At 32.7% G+C, this 10,112-nt stretch overlaps 1 protein-coding gene across 1 annotated transcript; it reads right to left on the reverse strand.

Moving 5' to 3' along the window:
* On the reverse strand, positions 6,789-8,897 carry LOC109821509. Its single transcript, XM_020387693.1, has 4 exons — positions 8,279-8,897; positions 7,574-8,078; positions 7,370-7,403; positions 6,789-7,271 (listed from the first exon to the last, which is right to left on the reverse strand). Exons 1-4 carry the CDS (start codon positions 8,895-8,897, stop codon positions 6,789-6,791), a joined length of 1,641 nt encoding a protein of 546 aa, XP_020243282.1.

Raw genomic sequence — 10,112 nt, forward strand, 5'->3', positions numbered from 1 at the left:
GGATCCACATCTGATCCTCACATCCTTCGTGATGCTTAGTAGAGGCCTAATGGTTTAAAAGTACCAACAAGACATTAGCTTGGTTTTTATAGACTTTCCTTTTTTTAACTAGTTTTTTAATGTTTAAGCTAAATTGTTTATATTGATGACATTGTAGATAAGTATTATCTTGTGGATTTGGGGTTCACCAATAGTCGGGGTTTCTTAACTCCATACAGAGGCACTCGGTACCATTTGAATTTGTGGTGAGGTAATACTCTAACAAATTACAAGGAGCTCTTCAATCTATGACATTTATCTGCTCGAAATACTATTGAAAGAGCATTTGGAGTGTTGAAGAAACGATGGGCCATTCTTAGAACAACAAGCTTCTTTGACAAAAAGACTCAAATTAGGATTATAAATGCTTTTTTTATTCTTCACAATTTTGTAAGAGATGAAAATATGGAAGAGAATAATTTATTGCGTGAGGTGGACGAGGAGCTTGAAAATACAGACACATTTGATAGCGATAGTGAGGTTGAAATTGATTACATTACAAGTGCTCGAGCAACGAATAGGTGGAGTTTTTCAAAGATGATATTGCTTTGGAGATGTTCAATGAATATCAAGCTCGAAGAGCTCGTGCTGCTTGAGATTTTCTTTTATAATTATAGGTTGATGAGCTGAATTTCATGTGTGATTTGTCTCAATATGTTTCTATTTTTTATATATGAATGGTTCATCTTTCTTTAATTTCTTTGTCCTGTTATTGGCAGTTGTAGGCATATTTCTATTACATGACTTTTCCTTTGCATAGGGAACCATATTATATTTGTTGCTAATGTGACTTTTCCTTTGAAAGTGGATACCATGAATGGATACAAATTAACTCTAAAAATAAAAAGGCAAATATAATATTTGAAGTAATAAAGGTAATATATAATTTATAACTAGATTCCATAGATTTCTTCATCGCCTTGAGCTTCTCACACAGTTCAGCATAGCTCCATGAGGTTTCGTCTAGTGGGTCTTTGGGGTAAACAGAAGGTCTTGCTATTGCTGAAATTGATGATGTGAGAACAACCTTCTTCAGAAATGGATTTTTCTTACATGATTGTAAACCGTTCAGGGTGCCTCTAACTGTAGGATCTTAGACTTCATCCTAAAATATGTTCAGTATTCACATATGATCATCTTTATTTGTCCTTTTATTAGCAGTTGCAGGCATATTTTTGTTACATGACTTTTACTTTGCATAGGGAACCATATTATATTTGTTGCTAATATAATTTTACTTCTACAAGTTCTTAATACTAAGCCTGCTGATATGATTTCCTTCCTTTTAAGGTAATGATTAGAAAATGTAAAGAGACTTTGCTTCCTACACAAGGAGGTAGGAAAAGGAGCTATCTTACTTGGAATCCAAAAATGGACATGATACTGACGACCGTGTTTTACAATCAACTAAACCAAGGCAATAAATGTGAGGGGGATTGGAAGCCTCAAGCTTATCAAGCTGTTGTTGATGAGTTAAAACCAAGTTCAGATGGGATGATGATAAGAAAATGGTGGTAATTACTATTGAGGACTTGGTAGATTGGACCAAGTATTGTGAGGTATGTTGAATCTATGTTTAGATATTATGGTTACTTCTTGTATCAAGTATTATGGTTACCGTAGGGTTCATTGCAAATATACCTTTTTCATCTTGCAATTTCAGTTATTTATACTTCATAAGCAGTATTAACATTTATAATACCTGAATCTAGGATGCATCTCTCGGTTTGATTGAAATGTTATGTTAGATTGGGGTGATAGCTTTAGCTTGTTTTACCCTCTGGGTGATTTTATTACATTTTTCAAGTTAAACTTAGAGCAAGAAAGTTATAAATGACTATTCTTCTCATAGTACAAACGGTGTACCTACGATTAACCTGTTTTAATATTATTCCTTGAAAGTATAGTCTCACTTGGTAGCATAGTTTCTTCGGAGTTCGGATCCTCTACTATAATTGAAAGGCCTTAGTTAAATGTAGCAAACTATTGATTGATTGTGTTACTAGATTGTCTCACTATGTTTTTGTTTGTTCTCATGCTTGCATAGGTAAATTCAGATGCCAAGGCATATCAAAACAAAGTTATTGAGAACTAGGATGATATATGTGTGTTATTGGGCACCGATAGAGCAACTGGCGAGGGTGCAGACCAAATTGATGATTCTATTGCAGCTATAGATATGGAAGGTGTGAATGAAGGGGAGAGCTCTAGCAGAGAGGTTTCAAAATCTTCAACTTCTAAATCCAATAATAAGCTCAAGAGTGACCCTTTAGCAAATGCAGTAAGTGTTGTTGGTGAGATGCTAAAGGAGTATCTAGTGAGTACGAACCCACCAAAAGCTGATTGTGAGGAGATTTATGTCGAGGTATCTAAAGTGAGGGGTATTCCTCCATATTAATTTTTAAGGGTAGTTAAGAGATTCATTGATGGTTCCGCACATGATTTCTGATTGTTGAAGTTACTTCCAGATAATCAAAAGTTAGATTGAATAATGCTATGTCTTGAAAACTCATACTAAATGTAAAAAATAACTCATTAACTTTTCCATTTGCATTTAAGCTCTTATGTGCATCTATTTTGTATATGCTAATATCTGCATCTATTTTGTATCTTCTTATGTGTGCATCTATTTAGTTCACTTGCAGCAGTTTCCTATATTATCGTCTATCTCTTAGTGTATATCAAAATTTCCATATTCACCAATGTTTTAAAAGAGATACAAATATGTCACTTGCTATATGTCACTTGTTTCATATAACAATTCAAGATTTTCATGGATATGTGCCATCCAGAGTGCTGTTATAGAAGCTTGAGATTCTATCCTGATGACACAAAAGTTAGCCTGGCTTTTATGGTTATCTTGAGATTATTTCCATGGTTAGTTTTCTTTTGTTTTCTTAAGATTCCTTTATAGTATCACACTTTAAAATGGATCTCATTTGGTCTTCTTATTGTCTCAGGTGATTTAAGACTTCGTAAAGCAAGACCTCTTAAACCGGGGAGAGAGAGCTACAAAAAGAAATACAAAGCAAAAGTGTATAAGCATTAGAAAGAAACTCTTATTTGAATCAGATGTAAAAGTTTTACAAAAGTGTATAAGCATTAGAAAGAAACTCTTATTTGAATCAGATGTAAAAGTTTTAAAGAAACTAGTGCGAGAGCAACTTAAGAAACTCTTATTTGAATCAGATGTAAAAGTTTTAAAGAAACTAGTGCGAGAGCAACTTACGCATGACACTGTATGATGGGGAAATATTAACTAAAATTGTAGCTTAAACATATTTTAGATCTCTAGTTTGTTGAATTATTATATGCAATATTTGTAGTTTTTACTTTATTTATTGTTATAGTTAACGGTGGATGGGTTTATAAAATTTTATTGATGAATGATTTCGGTCATTTTTATGGTGATTATTATGTGAACTATTAACATTCAGGCGTTCGAAATTTTAAGGTATATTATCTATATGTCAAGTTAGCTGGATATTTGATATACTATTTGAAACATTTATTTCTACCAATTTTGATGCATAACTTATGTAAATTGATTACATTATTTCTAAATTATCTCCGAGCTACAATTTTAGTTCAGAAATTAGAATTCTACTAGTTGACAAATAACTCAATTGAAATTTTTAAAATTGAAATTATAAAGTTTGCTAAACATGAATTTTAAATTAAATTCTGGAATTCAAATTTGAATGTTTTCCAAACGAAGAAATTAAATTTGAAATTCTAGATTTCAAATTCCAAAATTTAATTCTGAAAATTGAAATCAAATTCTCAAATCCAAACGCAACCTAAGAGAATCTGCTTCTAATTTCTTTTACAAAAGCACCAAAAAGGTGCAATTCAGACTTCTCTGAAATTGTTCATGCTCAAAAAAGGCTATGAACATCGCGGTAGTTAGGACAAATTCGGGGCCTAATAGAGCAAGATCTCAGCAAATAGTAGAGTAGAAATAATAAAATGAACACAAAAATTTATGTGAAAAATCTTCTAAATGAATTTGTAGTAAAAACCACAGGCAATGATAGAAGAATCCACTATGAGGAAAAACTAATGAGTTACAATCTCTCTTTTCAAGGAGAAACTTTCTCTATTTTTTTCTCTTTTTCTCTCTCCCTCTCTCTTTTTCACTCTTGATTGGAGATACTGGGAAGATCAGAACTTAACGTCATGAAGAGCTATATATAGGTGAGTTTGTGATAGGTGCGCACTGTTGCTATAGTATTGCTATAGTATTATTTAGTGGGTGTACGGTTGGTGATTACTGTAGCGTGTAGGTGTTTATTGTAGGCATAGTAATTTTTCATCAATCTACCACTTGAAGATTCAATTAAGTATCAATCATATCTTCACACAATACTTTGTATCTTGTTATCTTCATGTTGCTCACGTCTCTGACAGACTACAAGAGAGGATCGATGCCAAATAAATTTATCAGTATTGACTGCTTCTGTCAAAAAGTCTATTAGATTATTTTTGGTGTGAATTTCCTGTATATCAACTATTCCTTCTTCTACTTTCTCACGAACGAAGTGGTACTAAACTGAATGTGTTTTGTGTTTGAATGAAAAGCTAGAGTTTTTGCTAAATGTAAAACACTTTGACTGTCACAAAATAGAGAAATCTTCTTTGTTCATGCTCGAGTTCCCCCAGCACCATCTTCAACCATATCATCTCTTTTCTAGCTTATATAGATGCTACATATTCTGCTTCTATTGTTGAAGAAGTTACAACTAACTACAGTTTTAAACTCTGGCTTAAATCTTCGCTAGCAAGTGCAAACACATAGCCTGTCGTGGATTTGTTATTATCACGATTATCAGGATTCGACATGTATTGACTAACTATTCTTATTGCTTGTGCAATGTCTAGTCTTGTACAAAACATAGAGAAAATTAGACTTCCCACTGCTGATGCATATGATACTCGAGACATCTCAATCCTATATTCTTCACTACTAAGACTAATACTAGAGGATAACTTAAAATTAATAGGAAGTAGAGTAGAAATTAACTTACAATCCTGCATGTTAAAGCGCCGCAAGAATTTCTTCAAATAAATTTTCTAAGAAAGCTAAATCTTCCTATTAATTCTATCTCGGTAAATTTGCATCCCTAGAATCTTATTTGCTGATCTTAAGTCATTCATTTTAAATTTTCTAGCTTACTATGCCTTTGATTCTTTAATATGATCTTTGTTAGGGCCTGCAACCTACATGTCGTCACCATACAACAATAAGATAACAAAGTTATTTTCACTAAACCTCTTGAAATATGTACAATGGTTTGAAATTAAGTCTATTTCATCCAAGGCTCATGATGAATAAATCAAATATCTTATACCAACATCTTAGCTCCTGCTTTAGACCATACAGAGATTTGTTCAATTTACAAACTATGTTCTCTTTTTCTTTTTCTTCAAAGCTTTCTAGTTGGAGCATGTAAATTTCTTCTTCAAAATCTCCATGAAGAAATGTTGTTTTCACATCTAGGTATTTTAGATTTAAGTCAAATATAGCGCTCTTAGCCAGAGCTATTCGAACTATTATATGCGAACTACAGGAGAAAATATTTTATTAAAGTCAATACCTTCTTTTTAAGTATATTCTTTTACCATCAATCTAGCACGATATCGCTCCACTTGATCATCGTTAATTTTATTTGATCTTATAGACTCATTTATTTCTAATGATCTTTCTTTTTAATAATCAAATTTTCTTATACTGATCATTTATATAGGAGGCCTATCTGTTTTTGAATTAAGAAATCCTAACTCCATCTTTCCTTTATCCTCTCACGGATCTTAAGAGTTGTTTAGTGATATAATACTTAAAAAACCCCTTGATCTCCTCTTATCTTCGCTAACCAACCCACCTAACCCCTTCATCTCTTAAAACCCTCACCCACCGCCTCTGCCTTGCACCATAGTAAAAAAAACCAAAAAATAAATAAATTTTAGCAAGAAAGGAAGACTGTTAAAGTTGAAGGAGGAGTCAACCTAGGTTTTTATACCGGCATTCGTATCGTGGAAAGCATTCTTTTCCTGAATATTATTACTTCATAATTATTATTATTTTTGATTTTCCCCCCACTCGTTACATATATTTTTCATGATTTTAATATATGTATGTTATCAATCTGACTAATACATATGATATTAGTTAACGACATTCGTAGTAAATAGTTTGATGGAATTAGTTGTAAATAATTTGATGGCATTAGCTGTAAATAGGTTATGGCATGAGCTATAAATAACTTGATGACAAAGCTATAAATAGGTGAAGATTTATATGAGCAAGTCATTACAGGGTGATATTGATGGGTTTTATGAGTGGTTGGTTAAAACTTTATTATATTGGATTTCGGGTTTTAGATATAGTGTTATTTTCATGATGGTGATATATATGTATATGTATATATACATACATATACATATATACATACATACATATACATATATACATATATATATATATATACATATATATATATATACATATATGTATATATATATATACATATATATATATATTTATACATATATGTATATACATATATATATATATATATATGTATATATATATGTATATATGTATATATGTATATACATATATAACATAATATATCACATATCATTCACGCAAATACTTTATAATCAAAGTAAAATAGTTGTCATAAAAAAATTTCAAAAATACATTGAAATATGTACAACCAGCATTGCAAACAGACAGCTCCCTAACATCAGATATTTTCTTTGTTACTCACATCTATACCCCAGTTTGAAAGAATAATTTTGTTTCCAGTCTTCCAGTAGCAGTTTCTGATTAAAACATTGATGTCTTCATATAGTCTTCGAAAAACCATAATCTTGTGCAACCGTTGATCATGAAAAATTCTACGATTTCTTTCTTGCCAAATATGCCAAACTGCTGTACTCAAAACCAATCTGGCCAAAATGTAGGTTTTATCTTTCACCTTGAATTTGTTTTGTGTTGCTGTTGCTTCAGTTCTCAGGTCCTGGATTGTCCTATCATCGGAATGCAGCTTCAGTTTACAAAGCTTCCATATATAAGCAGAAAAGGGGCATTGGAAAAATAGATGATCAATGGATTCCTTCCCATCAATACAGAGAACACAAACCTCAGTCGAGATGATCCCAAATCTGTAAAGTCTATCTCTGGTAGAAAGTCTATTAAGTAAACTTTTGAGCAAGCAGCAGGACATCTTAGGAACAGAGCATGGAAACCAGACCATATTAAAAAGATCAAATTTTGGGTATAAAGTTCTAACTTGATTCCAGGCAGAAGCAAAAGTAAAATTACCTTTAGGATTATGTAGCCAAGCCCATTGATCTTCCTGTACAGAGATTTGGATATTAGATATAGCTTTCTTCAAAGGGTTGAGACATGGTAGAGAAAACTGCCATTGAGAATTGTGAATGAATATTAGATATAGCTTTCTTCAAAGGGTTGAGACATGGTAGAGAAAACTGCCATTGAGAATTGTGAATGATGTGGGAAACAGACCAGTTTTCTGTGCCTGAGAGATGTGGATCAACATTATGTAGAATGTCTATAATTCTTCCCTCTTGGATCCAAGGGTCAAACCATAGTGAAGTAGTCTCACCATTACCAATAGTTTTCCTAACACAACTCAGAGCAGTAGATTTCAGGCTAGTTAAATGCTTCCATGTTCCAGAATCAAGTGTATTTACTGGTGCATCCCATAAGTTCTTACCTCTGGTGTATCTGGCATTCATCCAGTTGGACCATAGAGAAGAGTTATTAAGAATTCTCCATAACATTTTTAGAGCAGCAGCACTACAGAGATCCTCTAACTTCCTTAGACCAAAACCACCCTCAGACTTTGGTCTACATACCTCCTTCCAGTTTATTGCATGAATGCTCCCTTTCCATAGAAAATTTGCAAATATAGCTTCTAGACTTTGAATAGTAGATTGAGGGAGTTTATAAACTGAGTACCAGTAGGCAGTAGTGCTGAATAAAATAGATTTAATAAGTTCAAGTCTCCCTGCAAAAGATAAAGAATGAGTTATCCATCCCTCAATTGAATATCTGATTTTATCAATCAGTGGAGAAAAATTCTTTGCTTTGGGATAATTTATGGATAATGGCAGTCCCAAATATTTAACTGGAAGAGAGCCTCTTGATATCTCCACTATAGAACATAATTCATCTTTGTTATTGCATCCTCTACTGAAAAAACCTTACTTTTGCTTCTGTTAATATTCAGTCCAGTGTTATTTGCCAGAGAGTCCAATAAAATGTTAATTCCTTGAAAAGATCTTTTATTTGCTCTGCAGAAGACCAGCATATCGTCAGCAAATAAGAGGTGAGAAACTTGGAGATCTTTATTCTTCTTAATATTTTGAATTTTTCCTATTAAGGTAGCCAGTTCCATACTTACAGACCAAAATTCCATCACAAGAACAAAGATATATGGAGATAGGGGATCTCCTTGTCTGATACCTCTATTGCTTTTGAAAAAACCAGATGAGGAGCCATTTAACAACACTGAAAATGAAGGGGTAGAGATACATTCTCTAATCCAATTAATCCAAATAACAGGGAATCCCATACAGTGCATGATAAAATAGACAAATTCCCTGTTAATGCTATCAAATGCTTTATGTAAATCAATTTTTAAGCAAGCTCTCTTACCATGTTTCTTTGAGAAATCCCTTAATAGCTCATGAGCCAATAATGAGCATTCACCTATCTGTCTACCTTGTAGAAAAGCATGTTGGTTAGTAGAAATCAGCTCCCCCACAACCAACTTTAACCTATTGCTCAGAATCTTGGTGATAATTTTATAAATGACATTTTCCATAGTTTTAAATAACTTGATCTCTACTTTTGTATATTTTAAATGTTTCTCTATTAACTTGTAATATCAGTTTTTGTGCTTCATAACTTTACATGTGATTTTTTTTCAGTTTAATTATTTATATATTTATCCTTGCGGTTGTTAACTTGGTGGACTTGTTATCTTTAAGTCTAAACTTTTATATACCTTGTCTTAGCTGAATGAGGGTATGTTTCGATGTTTGATGATATGTTTGATCACCTAGTTATCATCAATTAGGAGAGACTGTGCATGAAGACGACTCCTGTTAAAATATGGTTTATAAACGTCCTTTCATAGCATGGTTATGCCCTCGATATCGATATCCTGATATGAGGCATTTTCTTAGCTATTACTATTATAGCATCGACTAGACAATGCACTCATCTTGATTGGACATGTTTTGGGACACATTTATGTTTATTGTTTTACAAAAGTCATTCCACGGTAACTCTGTGGTTAGTGCACAATATTTCCACAGTCACTTCAATTAAATTGATAAACATAGAGTTTTTAAAGTGGAATTGGACGGAGAATATAACATGTATATGAACGGGCAAATGCGCATTCCTAATATTCTAAGTTATATATACATGGGCCAAAGGGCCAATACTTGACTTGAAGCTGTGTTCCTGGGATGGTTTACGGTGAACTGATTTATATACATGAAAATATTCTTCTCTAATTCAAATAACGTCTAAAATAATAATAATATATTTGTGTGGTTGGTGATGGACATTGTCTTGATCTCGTGATTAGCATTTTCTTTCATCACTATTAATTTAGAATTCATTTTTTATGCCACCTAAAATTACACGCTCACAATTCCCTCTTTTTACATGTTTGTTAGGAGTTTTCTGACTCGACTGGGATTTACATGCCCAGAGTTAGAAACTATTTTTTCTTCGCAGGACCGAGAGTATTTCGAGGAGTAGACTCAGCGGTAGTGATCACCATTCATCCTATCAGTTCTCCAGTTCAGTTGATTTAGGTTGTTTTTCAGTTAAGGGTTTCTCTTGAGTCACATGTAACCTTTTTGGACTATGAATGTAAAATTTTCATTACTCTTTCCTATCATGAATAGTTGTGACTCGTATTTGGACTCCGTCTTTTGGAGATTTCTTCACCTATACATTTTTTTATTATCTCGGTTACATGCTCTATTGTGTAGTTCGGTTTTATTTTGATATACAACATGTT

Source organism: Asparagus officinalis, chromosome 8 (assembly GCF_001876935.1).
Source record: "Asparagus officinalis chromosome 8, Aspof.V1, whole genome shotgun sequence".
NCBI lineage: Eukaryota > Viridiplantae > Streptophyta > Magnoliopsida > Asparagales > Asparagaceae > Asparagus > Asparagus officinalis.

What these genes read in the sequence shown, in the direction of transcription:
- LOC109821509 (XM_020387693.1), bottom strand. Translation starts at nt 8,897, where the DNA reads ATGGAAAATGTCATTTATAAAATTATCACCAAGATTCTGAGCAATAGG. An exon ending in GAATATTAACAGAAGCAAAA is followed by an intron (nt 8,079 to 8,278) that starts GTAAGGTTTTTT and finishes TATCTTTTGCAG; the next exon opens with GGAGACTTGAACTTATTAAA. An exon ending in CTCTCAGGCACAGAAAACTG is followed by an intron (nt 7,404 to 7,573) that starts GTCTGTTTCCCA and finishes ATCTCTGTACAG; the next exon opens with GAAGATCAATGGGCTTGGCT.